We start from the raw sequence: 18,091 nt of genomic DNA, 5'->3' as shown, positions 1-18,091 counted from the left end.
TATTTCTGGGGTCTTTATTCTGTTCCATTGATCTGTGTATCTGTTTTTGTGCCTTCACCATACTGTCCCGATTATTACAGCTTTGTGATACATTTTGAAGTTGGGAATTGTGATACGTCCAGCTTTGATTTTCTTTTTCAACATTACTTTGACTATTTTTTTTAGGATTATTTTTTATTTATTTATTTATTTTTACAAATAGTTTATTGTCAAATTAGTTTCCACATAACATATATACCTTACATTTTAGAACAATCTGCCAAGTAAAAAAATAAAAGTCAGCCACACCGCAAAGGAAGATTTGAAACTGTGTCCTTACAAGTCATTAAGGAAATCCAAATCAAAACTATAATTAGATATAGCTTCACACCCACAAGTATGGTTACNATCCAGAGAAACTATATAGTCTAATTACTCCTGAGAGAAAGAGATGAAAATGTCGGTAGGTGTAGAATTTACATTTACAGAATGGACTCGTTGTGTTTGTTTAAGCAAACCGGCGACCAGAGTTAATCAGGTTAGTGTTCTGGGGAAAAAAGAGAGAAAAGAGAAAGAAGAAGAAAAAAAAAGAAAAAAAAGTGGGGGGGAGGAGGGCAGCTCTCAGGCAGGGATGGGCTTGGTGTGATCCAATGCCTCAGGCGGGAGCTCTGCCTTGGCGGTTGTGGGGAGGAGAGTGACGGTGCTCCAGTCCCTTCTTGAACCCCGCGCTGCACCTCGCTTTTTTGGGCTTGTAAACTCCCCGTACCGGGGGCGCAGCCAAAGTTGGTTGCACTCTTCAACTCAGGCCAGTCCCAATCACCAAATCCCAGTCCGCGCGCCCCGCTGAAGTTGCCTTATACACAGCGTCCCAGGCAACCCCCTCGGGCGATTCCAGGCCCCCTGCCGAGCTCTGGGGGCGGAGTCAGAATCGCTGCTTCCTTCTCTGGGTCGGGCTGGCGCGCATGGGCGGGGGCTTGCCTGCCGGGTGCTCTGAGCCCGAGCCCGCTGGAGTGAGGAAAACCGGGTCCCTCTATGGCTCGTCACCCGAAACACGAACTCACAGGCAAATTTTCCAGTTTTTACCTCTTTGCCTTCCCTCTGGAGCCCCAGCGAGCCAGGAGCGTGGACGCCCGGCGTCCGCGCGGCTCTTTCAGGGGCCCAAGCCGCCCGGGAGCTACAATGGCGGCAGGCGTGCCGCTACTCTGAAGTCCAGCCGCCAGGAGCCAGCACAAAGAAGCAGTCTGTGTGCTCAGCCCCCCTGGAACCACTTGGTGCGACGGGACCTGGCGTGCAGGTATTTGGCAAGTACAGTCTTTCTATGCCCCGAGTGGAGGTTTTTCCCCCTGAGCGGAGGTTTTTCTGTTTCGGACTCTCCTTTTTCCCCTCTCACTCCCCGCAGAGGGTAGAGGGGATTGACTCCCACCCTGGAGTCTCCGATCCCCCCCGATTTTTTCTTCCCCAGTTCGCAGTCACGTTAGAAGGCTTTCTCAGTGGATTCTGCGTTCTTTTTCTCCCAGTCTCTCAGGTTTTGTAAGGTTTCCAATGGCTTCAGATCTTTTCTGTGTGATGTATGGGCGCAAGTGCAAGTACGGAGCGCTTTACTTCTCCGCCATCTTGCCCCCTCTCTACTTTGACTATTTGGGGTCTTTTCTGGTTCCATACAACTTTTAGGATTGCTTGTTCTGCCTCTGTGAAAAATGGTGGTGTTATTTTGATAAGGATTGCATTGAATATATAGATTGCTTCAGGTACTATTGACATTTTAACAATATGTGTTTTCCAATCCATAAGCATGGAATGTTTTTCCTTTCTTTGTGTCCTCTTCAATTTTTTTCATAAGTGAACTGTAATTTTCAGAGTACAGACCTTTTACCTCTTGGGCTAGGTTTATTCCTAAGTATCTTATAGTTTTTGGTGCAATTGTAAAGGGGATTGATTCCTTTATTTCTTTTTCTGCTGCTTTAGTATTGGTGTATTGAAATGCAACTGATTTCTTTACATTGATTTTATATTCTGTGACTTGGTTAAATTCATGTATTAATTCCAGAAATTTTTTGGTGGAGTCTGATTTTCTACATACAGTATCATGTTATCTGCAAATAGTGAAGTTTGACTCCTTTCTTGATGATTGGGATTCCTTTTATTTCTTTTTGTTCTCTGATTTATGAGGCTCTGAAATCCAGTACTATGTTGAACAACAGTGGTTAGAGAGGACATCTTTGTCATTTTCCTGACCTTAGAGGAAAGCTCTCCAACTTTCCTTATTGTGGATAATGTTAGCTGTGGATCTTTCATAAATGGCCTTTACGATGTTGAGGTATGTTTCTTCTATCCCTACTTTCTTGAAGATTTATATCAAGAAAGGATACCATATGTTGTCAAAATGCTTTTTTTTTTTGCATCTATTAAGAGGATCTTATGGTTATCCTTTCTTTTATTATGTCATGTATCATATTGATTGTTTTGCAAATATTGAGATACTCCTGAAGCCTAGGAGTAATACCACTTGACTGTGGTGAATAATTCTTTTAATGTACTGTGGGAGTCGATTTGCTAGTATTTTGTTGAGAGCCTTTGAATCCATATTCATCAGGAATATTGGCCTGCCATTATCCTTTTTGGTGAGATCTTTGGCTGGCTTTGGAATCAAGGTAATGCTGGCCACATGGAATGAGTTTAGAAGTTTTCGTTCCATTTATTATTTTTTTGGAACAGTTTGAGAAATATAGATATTAACTCTTCCTTAAGTGTTTGATAGAATTCCCCTGGGAAGCCATCTGACCCTGGACATTTGCCCAGGACTCCATATCTTTGCAGATAATAGATCTGCTCAAATTTTCTATGTCTTCAAGTTTCAGTTTTGGTAGGTTGTATGTTTCTAGGAATTTATCCATTTCTTTCAGGTTACCCAATTTGTTTAGTATAACTTTTCATAGTATTCTAAATTTTTTTTGTATTTATTTGAAGTCGGTTGAGATCTCTTTAATTCGTTATTTTATCTACTTGCATCCTCTCTTTTCTTTTTGATTAGTCTGGCTAGGGGATTATCAATTTTATTAATTCTATCAAAGAATGAACTCCTAGGTTCATTGATCTGTTGTTCTGTTATTTTTTTAAATTTCTATATCATTTGTTTCTTCTCTAATATTTATTATTTCCCTTCTCTGGCTGACTTTAGGCTTTATTTGCTATTCATTTTCCAGGTCCTTTATGCATAAACTTAGGTTGTGTATTTGAGACTTTTCTTGCTTCTTGAGGAAGACCTGTATTGCTATATACTTCTTTCTTAGGACTGGTGTTGGTGCATCCCAAAGTTTTTGAACTGTCTTATTTTCATTTTCATTTGCTTCCATATAATTTTTCTCTCTCCTTTAATTTCCTGATTAAGCCATTCATTCTTTCATGGAATGTTCTTTATTCTCCATGTATTTGTGGTTTTTCTTATTTTTTTCTTGTGGGTTGACTTCAAGTTTCATAGTGTTGTGGTCTGAAAATATGCATTGTATGATCTCAATCTTTTTATACTTGTTGAGGCTTGATCTGTGACCCAGCATCTGATCTATTTTGGAGAATGTTCAATGTGCACTCAAGAAGAATGTATATCCTGCTGCTTTAGGCTGAGATGTTCTGAATCTATATGTTAAATCCATCTGGTCCAGTGTATCATTCAAAGCCATTGCTTCCTTACTGATTTCCTGCCTAGATGATCTTTCTATTGATGTATGTGGGATGTTAAAGCCCGCTACTATTATTGTATTATTACTAATGAGTTTCCTTTTCTATTTTTAAAATGTTTTTTAAAAATGTTTTTTATTTATTTTTGAGAGTCAGAGAGAGACAGTGCAAGCAAGGAAGGGTCAGAGAGAGGGAGAGACACAGAATCCAAAACAGGCTCCAGGCTCTGAGCTAGCTGTCAGCACAGAGTCTGATTCGGGGCTGGAACCCACTGACCAGTGAGATTATGACCTGAGCTAAAGTCGGACGCTTAACCCACTGAGCCACCCAGGCGCCCTGCCTTTTCTATTTTCAATTATTTATATACTTGAGTGCTCTCTCTCTGGTTGGGGGCATAAATATTTACAGTTGTTAGATCTTCTTTTTTTTTTTTTTAAAGGTTTATTTATTTCTGAGAGAGACAGAGACAGAGTGTCGGGGGAGGGGCAGACAGAGAAGGAGACACATGAAGCAGGCTCCAGGCTCTGAGCTGTCAGCACAGAGCCCGATGTAGGGCTCAAACTCACCAGCTACAAGATCATGACCTGAGCCAAAGTCGGACGCTCAACCTGCGAGCTACCCAGGTACCTGAGATCTTCTTAATGGATAGACCCCTTAATTATAATTTAATGCCCTTTTTCATGTCTTGTCATAGTCTTTGGCTTAAAAGCTAGTTTGTCTGGCATAAGCATGGCTATTCCAGCTTTCTTCTGGAATCCGTGAGCATGATAGATGGTTCTCTCTCTTGTCACTGTCAACCTACAGGGATCTTTAGGTCTAAAAAGGGTCTCCTGTAGACAGGAGATGGGTTTTGCTTTTTTTTTTTTTTTTATCCATTCTGATACCCTATGTCTTTTTATTGGAGCATTTAGTTCATTTACTTTCACAGTGATTATTGAGAGATCTGTATTTAGTGCCATTGTATTATATGTAAAGTCACTGTTTCTGTAGATTGTCTCTCTCCTTAATAGTATTTGTTGCTTTTGGTCTCTCCTGTGCTAAGAGCCCCTTTTAGTATTCTTGCAGGGCTGGTTTAATAGTTTAAAACTCCTTACTTTTTACTAAACATTCTTTATCTCTCCTTTTATTCTTTATGACATCTTTGCTGGATATAGGATTCTTGGCTGCATAGTTTTCCTATTTAGCACTTTAAATATGTCATACTTCTCCCTCTAGCCTGCCAAGTTTCTTTGGACAGGTCTGTTGCTAAACTTATGGGTCTACCCATAAACTTATGGGTTTTGTCCCTAGCTGCTTTCAGAATTCTCTCTTTATCATTGTATTTTCCAAGTTTCACCATGTTATGTCTTGGTGTGGACCAGTTTTTCTTGATTTTGAGGTGAGTTCTCTGTGCCTCTTGGACTTGACTGCCTATATTCCCTATTTTAGGGATGTTCAGCTATAAGTTATTCAAATAAACCTTCTGTACTTTTTCCTGCTCTTCTTATTCTGGGACTTCTATGATATGGATATTATTTCACTTAATGGAATAACAGAGTTACCTAAGTGTATATTCATGATCTAGTAGTTTTCTTTCATTCTTCTTTTCAGTTCCATTATTTTCCATAATTTTATCTTCTATATCACCTATTCATTCCTCTGTTCCTCCATCCTCATTGTGATTACATCTAGTCAATTTTGCATCTCAGTTGTAACATTTTTTATTTTAGCCTAATTCATTTTTAAGTCTTTTATCTCTGCAGCATGGGTTTCTCTGTTGTTTTCTATGCTTTTTTCTTTTTTTTTTTAATAGTTTATTGTCAAATTAGTTTCCACATAACACTCAGTGCTCATCCCCACAAGTGTCCTCCTCCATGCCCATCCCCCCCTCCCCCCACATCCATCAGTCCTCAGTTTTTGTCAGCATTCAAGAGTCTCTCATGGTTTGCCTCTCTCTCTTTCCCCCACCATTTCCGCCCTTCTTCTCCCCCTTGTTCCTCGTACTTGCACTGTTTCTATGCTTTTTTCAAGCTCAGGTAGTATATATATGACTGTTGTTGTAAATTCTTGTACTAATATATTGCTTATATGTCTTTTGAGTAGATCCCTGGCTGTGATTTCTTCTTGATCATTCTTTTGGGGAGAATTCCTCTATTTTATCATTTTGTCTAGGATTCTGTCTTTTGCACCTTATGAAGGCTTGCTATATTTCTTGCTCCTGAGAGTGATCTATATTAAGTAGGGGTCAGATGTGCCTGGGTGGCTCAGTTGGGTGGGTGTCTTACTTTTGGTTTCTGCTCAGGTCATGATCTTATGGTTCATGAGTCTGAGCCCTGCATTAAGGAGTCTCTTGGAAGTCTCTCTCTGCCCCTCTCTCCTCTCTCAAATAAATATATACAATGTTAAAAAGGAAAAAGTAATAGGTGATACACTGTGCAGGGCATAGCACTTCAGGAAGTCTTTCTGTTGTATGCTATGTGAATCTGCTGTTGTGTTTTGACTGTTCTTTCCACAGGTCAGTGCTCTGCAGAGTTTCTCTTTGCTTGCAGTGGGGAGTGTTTGACCTTTTAACTAGGCATGCTTTGATACACGTGTTAAAATAAGTCTAATTTTAAAAAATAGCTTGATCCCAAAAAGAGAAAAAGAAAAGGAACAAAACAACATAACAGAGAAACAAAAAAGTATAAGAGCCTGATTCCAAAGAAGAAGAAAGAAAAAAAGAAGGTTGATCTAAAACAATAGAAAAGGAAATGCGAAACAGAGAAAAAAAACTATAAGCCTGATTCCAAAGGGGGAAAAAAAAAGGAAAGAAAAGCCTGGGCCTATCTCTATCAGAACTGAGGCTGATGCTTTGGCCCACTCTGTGATCAGTAGGCTTGGTGCATGCAGGGGTCCTGTGTTGGTCATTTGGGAGAGAGTTCCTCTGTGCTGGTTTACAGTCAGACCTGCTCTCGTAAAGATGCCCCTGCAAGGTGCAGAAGGTTTGGTGTAAGCTGCTCTAGCCTTCACTAGGGCACTCTGTAGCTCACTGAAATCCCACTGTGCTGGTGAGTGGGGTAAAGATCACATCACTCCACTCTCTCATCTCTGGGATGGGGAGCTTGCATTGCTGCTGTATGGGACACCTTCACAGAAAAGCAAACAATATCCCCTCTTGTGTCCCAGGCTTCCATTGGATCCCTGCCCTCAACCTTCCTGACACCACAGTTCTCCTGTGTTGTAGCTGTGGTGCACAGCTGGGATTCAAAACTCCAAATTTTAAAGGACCCTGCACAATGTGGACCTGCTAACTTCCTCCAGAGGAGAGCCTTGCAATGCTGTTTCTGGTGACATTCTGTCCCAGAAAAGAAGTTGCATGGCCTTGAAGGTGCTTGGAGTTTATGTTGAGGCACAGAGAAAAGCTGAGACCAGGTTATCTGCCCAATGTGCATGCTTCTGTCTCTTTGTTATTGAATGGCCGCTCAATGACCCCGCCAGGTCTTTTGTCCCTGAAGAGGCAATATACTTTCTCCCAAATGTACCACAAGAAGGGAAATGTTCTCCCCCAGTGCAATCCAGGGGATCCCTACACCACACTGTCCACTGCACCCTCCTTTTCTCCAGGAGCACCAGTGCTGCCTGGCTTGACTCTGGGGAATGTCATGGACTTCTAAAACCTCATGAGCTTCACTGTTTGTAAAAACTTGTGATAGTTCCTTTGGATTCTCCCGTCAATGTTTTTTGGGGGAGTGCTTTTATTGTGTGAACCTGGTGAGTACTGTCTCTCCCCTTCTTTCTTTTCCTCCCTGTCCTCTCTCCGCAAAAAGTCTCCCTCCACTTTGTGGCCCTGTGGTTTTTCTCTCCCCTAATTCACACCTCTGCATCCTGTACCTGCTGCATTCTCTCTCTCTCTAGTTGTTCAGATTGCTCTCTTAATTCTCAGTGTTCAGAATGATCTGATGCTGACATAGCTGTGTTCAGTGGACAAGGCCAGCTCCGGGTGCCCCTACTACTCCAACATCTCAACTTTCTCTCCCAAAAAGATCAGTTTGTGACATGTTTAGACAACAGAAGTTTCTTAAAAAGTACTTGGTTTGGAAAGTTGAAACATCTTCGAAAGGGAGGTTGTAACAATGCAGGAAGAGCACTGAATTTATTACAAGACACAGATCTGGCTTCAGGTTTTGTAATATCCACATAGGACTTGTGTGAATACCATTAGATGATAGCTTTCCTAGATTTTGGTGTGTGTGTTTGTAAAATAATAATAAATACTTGCCCTATGTATTTTCAGGATCATTAGAAGATTCAAGAATAATATGTATTATTAAAAGATACAATATCTGGGGCGCCTGGGTGGCTCAGTTGGTTAAGCATCCGACTTCGGCTCAGGTCATGATCTCACAGTTCGTGGGTTCCAGCCCCGTGTCGGGCTTTGTGCTGACAGCTAGCTCAGAGCCTGGGCCTGTCTTTGGATTCTGCGTCTCCCTCTCTCTCTGCCCCTCCCCTGCTCACGCTCTCTCGCTCTCTCTCTTAGAAATAAATAAAACATTAAAAAAAGATATAATATCTATATCTATGTGCAGAAACGTGAAAAATAATTCACATAGACAAGGGCCAGATAAGCCAGAAAGTCCGAAGACTAGACCCCCTTCTCTTTCCTTGGATTACCAACTGTTTAGCAAACAGTGTCAAGTCGTATTATTGAGAAGTCAAGGTTAGAAGGTGGAAAAATAACATTAAGGATACTGAAAAATGCTTCTTTCTCCTCTCTCCTTGCCCCCCTTTCTCAGCCACACAAAAATTATTTCATCTAATTTTAAAGAAATATCTTTTGATAATTTTAAAGATTATTTTGATAATGGCTCTAGCTGACACTTTGGATTCTCACCCAAATTCCTGGGTATCCTTTTTAGTGCAGCTGCAGGCATTGCTCAGAGTTTAACTTTCCGCAGCCTTCCCTGGAGCACTCCTTTTAGTTTTTGGAGATGCCTCACTCACTAGGAGGCCAGAAAATGACTGACTGGTGCTGGGCTACAAAAGCCCTTGCCTCATGGGAAAGACGCTGTAATGCAATTTATATTCTAGAGCTCCAGTGGGATCAGGCTGAGGCTAGACTTCCTCTGAAACTTCATCTTTCCTTCATTCTCCCCTTTCCTGATGCAGCACCATTCTTACTCTCAGGGACTGCTTCTGAGGGAGAATAAGGCTTCTATACATCACAGGTGTAAGAATCTCTGATTCAGGCGCTTCTAGGGGACTTAACTTAAAACAGACTTTGATTTCTGTTTCTTAATTTGAAGGTTACAAGGAATGACATTTTCGGTGGTTTCCAATACTGATTAGAAAACCAAACTTTGGTAGGAAGTAAAAACACTGATTATCCAGATGAAGGTAAAGACTATAAATTGGAGTGGAAAGTTGGTTTGTTCACATCATAATTTTGCATAGACTAACGCAGGATAAACAGTTCCAAGTTGTGTTGCTGAGATGAAAATTCATCTTTATATTAATATTAAAGAAATGATGGGTCACTCAAGTCTCTAAATCACTTTAGTTTTAATGCAGAATATGTTTTCACTTCTTTCCCTTTAAAATTCTAATTTAATGTGCATTCTCCTGACTCTATTTTTTTATTCCATCTCTGTCCTACCTTGTCATTTTTGTGCTCTAGTGTCTGTGACTTTAGATGTGGATGACCTTGTTCTGAGTGTAGAAATAGTTCATTTATGTACATATTCTATTTCTTGGACTGGGAGCAGTTATGGATGTTTGTCCAGCACCATATTCTTTGATAATAAGTCCCCACAGTAAACAATATCCACTTTTGGAGGGGGTAGTGTTATATACAGTTTTGTAATTGCTGTGTTGCTATATATTTAACTGTTAAAATAAAATGTTCATTCCTAGATTTATTTCCAAAATTTCAGACTATTTGTGACCATCCTTCCTGTTCTGCCTTCACTTCTACTACAGTTCCTCAGTTTTTCACCAAGTTTTCCATGCAGCAGTATCTCAAAACTCTTGTTTGGCACTTTTACTGCACTACCTGTGCTAGCATTGCGTATCATTTTTAGTCATGTTGGTAGGTCTCTCTGAATGCCTAATAGCTACAAATGACCAGTCTATCATACCTACTCATTCTCACTAAAACCTTTCCCCTACCTACTTTTATTCAGTCTGTGCAAGTTCGTGGATACTTGTTCCCATGAAGTCCTCACGAGAAGGCAGCATGAATCAGTATTTATGTCTTATCACAGGTGTTCACAAGGGAGAAAACTATTTTAAGAAGGATGGATTGGCTGTGCCAGAGGGAGCCGAGATGGTGAGGGATGCTAGCTTTGCTTTTCATTGTTCCTTTGTACTATAATTTCCTTGGCATTTGCTAGTTAATTATTCAGTCTGTAACATAATTCACTAGGTAAATGTTATTGCCTCCATGTCAAGATAAGAAAACTGGGTTCAGAAGGCCCAAGTAATTTAACACAGTTACCAAGATTCAAACCCATATTTGTGTCACTAAAAAATAGGTCCTTTTAACCATTATACATAGACAATTTATTATTATATAATTGACTTCTTAAATTTTTCTGATTCAAATATTTGAGTTCCTTATTCTCCTAACATAATTGAAATTAATAGCTGAAAAATATAGGCTTTATACAAAGAGTCCTTAGGTGCCACAACAATATCTCATGATTTTTTTCTTTACTTCTTTTTTTTTTTTTGATCTTGATATGGAGTTGGAGATGTGCTATGAAAGTTCCTACTAATAATTTATCCACTTCCCAGAGTCTTTATCTTGTCTCGTGCACTCATTCTTCTGTAGACTTATTCATGGCCCTCTCCCATTTTTAATTCATTTTTCTCCCACTTATGCACAGTACAAGATTTTGTTTCTCCAAAGGGCTTTCTAAAAAAATAAGTCATCTTTTTTTATCACTTATTCCAATCATTTTTTAATGCCTTCATATTTTTAACTCTGCAAAGGTTAGTGTTATGAGGATAAATGAGAGTGGCTCTAAGAAAATAGAGATATACTGTAATATCTTCACTCGCTTGAAATCTTTCTGGCTTATAGAGAAATACTATCTGTTGTGTTCGTTAGTCAGCAGTTTTTTGATGGATATGTGTTTTTTCAATCCATCTCATGAGAGAGTGAAAAAGTAGTTAGATCACAGATATTATAACTTCCTGCATGGCCCTTAGAAAACAAATAATTAAAAATAAAATGTGGTTGTTTGAAAACAAGAAATATAGCAGCTATTGGTTATAATAACTGGAAAATAGAACATTAAATTATAATTGCTAGGGCGAGAGAAATCAGATTTTCCCTGGATATACAGACAACATACATTGGAATCTGCCATATACGCTTTCTTCAACTAACCTCTCACAAAGGAAAACTGATTCAAATGCTCATAAATCTAAAAATTTTGTAATTAAAGAACAGCAATTTATTGTTTTCTTACAATGAAATAATCAGACTTACTTTAAACTTAATAAAATTGCAATGAAGGGAAAAATATGATATGAAGTCACTATGCAATTCAAAAAATAATGTTTCCTCAAGAGGGAGCATATACTCTGAATAAGAGCAAGACACATAGCAAGTAGTAATTTTATATGTATCTAAAATAGAGATCCAATAGGGACACCAACCCTGCTGGCTTGTTTGATGGGACATTGAAATATATGTAAAACACATTGCATAGTGCTTAGTGAGATTTAGGGAGAGAAAGAGAAAGAGAGAGAGTCTGTGTGTGTGTGTGTGTGTGTGTGTGTGTGTGTGTGTTAGGTAAGCCATTGCTATTATAATCTGAAAGTTTTATGATTCAAATAAAAATTCTGATTTGTTCATGATAACTCATTATTTATGTTTGAGCAGTTTTGAATATAAAGTATTTGGCTAGAAAGTTATATTTTAAATATGATATTTCAAAATTCTTCTTTAGAGTAAAAACTAAGGGATATTCTTTGCAGAACTGTTTCACTCTGATAGGAAAAGTATATGATTTGCAACCATCAAGAGATCAGAGCTGAAATGGGATATCTATTTCTCTAGCCAGTTTTGGAGTGGTTTCACACCATTACCTTCAAGGGTTATGAGTCTATCACATGTCCATTAGTGCACCTACCAAAGATAAAACAAGGAATTATTTCCACGGTTCTTTCAGATAATGGATGAAAACTTACAAGAATTTCCAGATGGAGTATTAAGAATTTGCTAGGGGAAGGAAAAATTTTTGATTTTGAACATTTAGAAACCTAATGGATAGCAAAATAACTGGGTAATATATGATTCTGTTAGTATTTTTAGTTCTAAAAAATATGAACAAACTATATGAGATGTGGTCTTTCAAAATGGAGATGGTTACCAAAAAACTTTAAGAATCTTAAACACTTGAAGGTCTATTGCAAATCTCACTTCATTTGTTTACTATTATTTTATTGACTTCCACAGTTACAGATCTATAAAACCAAATCTCCTATTTGGAATAACAGTAGATCTTTACAAATATAAATCAAGCAAGTAAATATCCATCCATGAAACACTCTACTACATAGCTAATCTACCAAAAGTGTAATCCTATAGATATGCAAATTATGACCTCACTGATTTCTATTTGACCAAATTCAAACAATACTGCCAAACATGTCCAACATATCTTAAATGACAATTGTCCATTTAGGTTTTCCTTTTGTTAATAAGCATGGTAACATCAGTATATTCCTTATTTTCTTTTTTTGGAGTTAGAGATGAAAGGATCTTTCCTTTTTACATAACTTCAATTTTCATAATGCTCATTTTCTATGTGCTGTATTTGTGTATTTTCTCCACAAGGTGTTATGTGTTCCCTTTATTGCAAATGAAATGCACATGATGTTACTGTGTAGTAGTTGTGTTGTGCAATGTTGTAACACACTCAAACGGGGATAGAAATCATTCTGGGCCCAAACATAAGGCTCCTTACAGATAACAAGTTTCCTGGAGATCTTAGCACATTTGAGCTTGGTCACTGAATTTTCATTACCGTCACTAACAATCTTTTGTGAACTTCCTGATCCCATTCTCTAAAAGAAGTCATCAGAGGACTAGAACGAGTGTGGTAAGAATCAGGAAGTGACACGTAACAAGGGATTGTCCTATTAACAGTTCTTGCTCCTAGAGAAATAAGAGGTACACAAGTGAGTCCCTAAGTATAGGTTGTGTTTTTGTGAGCAACCAAAGCATAGCAAAAGATCAAAGTAGAATTTTAAGTCATATTATCTGCTGCGCCTTCTTGTAACAGATGTTGGTAGGGAGTAATGACTAGAGATGAAACAATTAAGTTAAAATAACACTCAATTGAGAAAAGGGGGCGCTTTTTTGGGGTCCACTCGTGTAGGTGAAGATGCCTTTTCTCTTTATTTTTTTCATCTTTTATTCACTCTTCTTTCTTTAAGAATCCAACTCTTAATCAATCTCCACTTGCTGCAGACACCCTACCCCATTTATTTTACCTTCTTCCAATAAAATTCCCATCTTATTATCCCTAGGATCTTTACATTCTCAGGCAGAGCTCTAAAATCTTATAATTTCGATATGTTTTTGGAAGTAAATATGTTTGCAAGTCTTGTCACACAGTTGCCTTGCAGAGATTACTTATGACAACAGATTGTCAGTTTCTAATGAGCTTAGAGCCATTTTAAGGTTGAAATTGTGAGCAGTTCTTAGCATAATGCCTCTATTCAGTACATCAACTGGTTGATGATATGAAATAACACTGCATTATATTGCATGAATTAATTGATATTTTCCTTTCCTCTTTCTAAGACTTATGTAAGTCTTACCCAGAAAATAAAACTGTAACTAATATGGAAGTTCTTATTCTTACAATTTTACTAGCTTTTTAAAAACAAGCACAATTTTGGGGCACCTTGGTGGCTCAGTCGGTTAAGCCTCCGACTTCAGCTCAGGTCATGATCTCACGGTTCATGGGTTCGACCCCGCATCGGGTCGGTTTCCGTGCTGGCAGCTCAGAACCTGAAGCCTGATTCAGATTCTGTGTCTCCCTCTTTCTCTGCCCCTTGCCTGCTCACGCTCTGTCTCTCTCTGTCTCAAAAATAAGTAAAGACTATAAAAAATTTTTAAAAATCTTAAAAAAAACACAATATTAACTTTAAAATAAAGCAAAAATAAAAGTATTTATTTTCATATCTATTAAAGATATAAAGCAGAACCAACTTTTTATTGTTAGAAAGACACAATTATTTTTAAGTATAAATTATTATGTTAGGGCTACCAAACATAGGTTTTGCTTTAGGATTTTTAAAAAATAATTTCAGTGTAAAAAACATAAAATCGAACAAGTTATGAAAGGACAGTTTATGTATCAATGCCTCCTCTTATAATAAATACCAAAAAATGTAGTACAATGTGCTGATATCTCTTTATTGCACAATGACAGAAAGGGTCAAGAAAACACAAGTGAATATAAAAAAAAAGTTTATGAGTGAGCAAAGGCTTGTAACATCCTGACTGACCATAGAATGAAACCAAATAGGTTTAAAAAAGGTACCCTTTCTTTTCAGGCCAATTTAGCCCAATGCCAGGATCTATACCTTCAAGAGCAGAATAAAGGTGGATTTCAGCCCATAATCACCACCTCAGAGAAGTGTCCTCATGCAGGACATGATCTGCATACCTACTAAGGACATCCCTGATGATATTTGTAGATTAATACTGTGCATGCGTTAGGAGTTAAAGAATATCAGAAGTATTCCCCTCCTATCTTCACATTCAGGCTTTATAGGTATAAGCAGATATTCTAGGTAAAATGTGGAATAAGGTTGATGGCATCATTTCTTTTTACATTTCCCCAAACTATCATCACAAACTTGGGTATTCTGACTTGTCAGGTATTTTTTTTTAATTGCATTCTTTTGTGGCCTGGCCTACTACATTTGAACAAGTTTAATATTTTTCACTAAGTGAATTGTGATATCCTTTAGTTTTTCAAAATTTAACTTCATTTCTGATATATTCAGGGGAACGTCCCTTAGATGCTGTGAGTATGAACCAAATATTAAGACTCAGCTCTTCACAAAGTGGCACAAATTGCCAAACTTTATTGGCTTTGATTTTTACTCCTTTATTATATAACCTTATCTCCTTTTCTGATTTTGATTGTTACTTACTAATCTCTCCTAGTTCATTAGTTGGGTGTTGGCTGCAACTTGCCTTGTGATTGCTATGCAATAGCTACATGCAACTTTGCCATTTATTAAGCTCAAATTAAACAACTGATCTTAACAGGAATTTTCCGTTTTTCTTGGGCTTATATATCATTTAACATTTATTTCTTAGACTATTTATTTCTAACATTAGAGCAAACGGTTTGTAATAAACCATATTTCCCATTTTTTGTGAGTACTCATGACTAGGCAGAATCAATAAATTACATCTCTTGATTCCTCTGATTTGGGAAGCCTGTTGTTCTGTCATAAAATAGAATTTAGCTAAAAAAAGATAGAAGTTGATCAATTTGAAAAATATGGTTATGCAGAAGTCTGTTCTACATGCTATTACAAAATTTTTCAAATTGGTTTTGCTTGACATGTTCTTATATTTTTCAACTAAAAAATTACGACAGATGGGAAAATTGGTATCTTTCATGTTGTTAAAGGAGCAATGTTCAGGATAAGAACTGGCAAAGTTCTAGCCATTGAGTAAGTGCTTAATAAGTTTTTGTTGAATTGAGTTTCTTGGCCATTTTCTAGATTATAGTTTCAGACCAGTTTCCTAAGTCTAAAAAGTGACAGCTAATAATTTTGTTGAAATTCAAAAAAGAAACATAAATATATATTTAGTGTACACTGAGGAAGCTAAAATAGAAATCCTGCTTTAAAATATCTAGAAATTTTCCCCAGAAACCTCTTAGGCCNTGTGCATATGCAGGAATGTATGATATTTTTGCAATATATATAAATACTATATATTATATAAATATAAGCATATATTATATATAATATTCTGATATGAGGTTAAGAAATGTATTTTAAAAGCCCTAAAACTGTTTGCAGGTTTACAATTGCATATATAGTGTGTGGTAATGGGAAAAAGAGTCCTTCTCAATCTTAAAGAATTCTTTAGATTCATAAATTGGAGTTTAATCTGGAAACAGTATCTAATCTGCAGGGCTGAGTATAGGGATATTTTACTATGCCTTGTTACAGAGAGGACAGAAATAAGTGATTTGGTAATGTTCAGGGTGCATGTGGACAAGAATAGGCCAGTAGAGAAGCACAGTGGAAGAAGTAAACTTACTCTGGGATATAGCCTACTGACTAATTAGTACAGAGAGGAAAATCTTAATGCCATGCTACTTTTTTTTTCTTTGAAAACCATAGAAACAAAAACATTTGTCTTAATTTTAAAGATCAGTTTAATTTTAGCTACTGCTAGTTCTAAATGTTCATTTTCTCTGAATTTATTTCACTGACATTTTACTTCACTGCCTCATGTAGTTTAGAAGAAGGTTTGAAGACACTAAATAAGCTATCAACAGCTATCAACCACTTTGGAATGCAACAAAAAGCAAAGAAAAGCCCGGCAAATTATATTTAAACCTTAAGTCTATAGAGTGGGTCACTTTTTTGGAGGTGACTTGATTTTTACAGGATTTATAATGGAGCGACTATTTTTTTACACAGGAATTATAATATTTAATATAATATTAATCACAACAAGGAATAAACAATTGCTTAAGGAAATGGGTGATCTTCGTTCTCTGAGCTACAGTGCTGACTCAGTCATGCAGAACTAATTTCCTGGCGGTCTCTGAATGCACATAAAGCTGCTCTGTAGCTGCCGCTGACAATGAACTAGTGACTGGAAAAAGGAATCTTAAACACAGTCACATCTCCTGACTGTTAAAATCCTGTTCACAAGGCACGCTGATCTAATACGCTGCAGGACAGGAATAACATTTTTTAAAAAATGGCTAAAGAGTATACAAAGTTTCTCCTCTCCTATTTTTTGGGGGTGTTGCTAGGCAACTAAATCATTTTTACATATATTCCTCAGAGCACCAAAATTTTATTTTGGGTATTTCTCTTCTGTGAGTAATTAAATGTTAAAAAGTTTGCCAGATACATAGTTTTATAGTAAATATTTGTCATGTCATCTTAAATGAGGCAATTGTTTACTTTCCAATGATCATTTCAAATAAAGGCCTAAAACAATTTGAGTAGAGAGTGTTACAGGAAGAGAGTTAATATCTGATACTTAAAAAGGAATACACCACTTTAAACAATTTGTAACCTAATTACAATGGTTGGCTTGCTAATTAGTGTTTATTGATTGGATGGATCAAGTGATTGGGTTTTGCTTAAGGTGTAAATATTAGAACCAAATTGATTCTTCAGATAGACCTTACTGCTAGGCATAAATAAACCTAAAAGTTGCATCATACACTTACCCCATGTGGTTTTCCAAGGGATTAGTTGTACTGGTAATCTCCTGGGCATATAAAAGACTTTACTGCCCTCTAGTAGTTACAGAGTTCGTCAAATTCATTTGGGAAATTAATTGTATGTAGGAATTTAAAACTAAGAGAAAAATAGCATCAGTATCTAAGAGTAAAGATTAACTTAAATGTGTTAAAGTTAGAGATAAGGTAAGATAATTAAGATAAGGTAAGGTAAGATAATTTTTTTGCCATTTTTATGTTAATTGGTGCCATAAAATTCAATTAGAATAGAGTCCTATTTAATCAAACTTTATTGACCTTTTCATCACACATGATACTTTTTAATCAACACCAATTTTTTTGAAAGAGTTAAATATGAAGAAATAGGTTATTTGACATATTGGAAGTCATGATACGGAATAAAAGAGTTGGAGCTTTAAAAATGCACACTTAAGTTCATTAAAGTAGATTAAGTTTAAAACAATTGTTTACCATTTTTATCTACTGATTTGGTCATTAGTTTTAAACATGAATAAATAATACTTTCACTTAATTTAAAAATAATATGCTTCACTGATTTAATATACCTATATTACTATTTTTCAAATCATCACAGCCTAGAAACTTAGAGTTAGAAGTAATCTTTGTATCGTATTTTGCCCAATAATTAATTTTGGAGGATTTTTACATTTTCAAGTGTTTGAAACTTTTCAAATGTAAATATTTGTCATTAATCTGTAATTCTAGCCAGTAAAATTTGTTTTGGAAATTTGGAGATTGCTTTTATTTGTGTGTTTCAGGTTATGACCAGTTTCAAATAATGTCTTATAAGGGAAAATTAAAAACACATATTCTACGTTAGGTAAAGAGACTCAAAATACATATTAACAGGTTTCCTTATTGGTTTTTTTATACAATCCTCCCACTCTTTATGTTTGTATGTGATGATGTGATGTGTGATATCCTTATTACTGTATTTTTAATTTTTTTATTTTTTAAAGTATTTATTCATTTTGAGAGCACCA

The 18,091-nt window shown here is 36.8% G+C and overlaps 1 protein-coding gene across 1 annotated transcript in view; it reads left to right on the top strand.

Annotated features, from left to right (window-relative positions):
- The first annotated feature begins 632 nt into the window (after positions 1-632).
- LOC144221929 (uncharacterized) overlaps positions 633-18,091 on the top strand; it is a 52,040-nt gene continuing 34,581 nt past the window's right edge. The window contains exon 1 of the mRNA XM_077752424.1: positions 633-1,273. Within this exon, the coding sequence (XP_077608550.1) occupies positions 942-1,273 (332 nt within the window). The 5' untranslated portion in view covers positions 633-941. The remainder of the gene's footprint in view (positions 1,274-18,091) is intronic.

The sequence above is a fragment of the Crocuta crocuta genome, unplaced genomic scaffold, assembly GCF_008692635.1.
Source record: "Crocuta crocuta isolate KB4526 unplaced genomic scaffold, BGI_CrCroc_1.0 scaffold547, whole genome shotgun sequence".
Lineage (NCBI taxonomy): Eukaryota > Metazoa > Chordata > Mammalia > Carnivora > Hyaenidae > Crocuta > Crocuta crocuta.
This window is presented reverse-complemented; position numbering and strand designations above follow the sequence as displayed.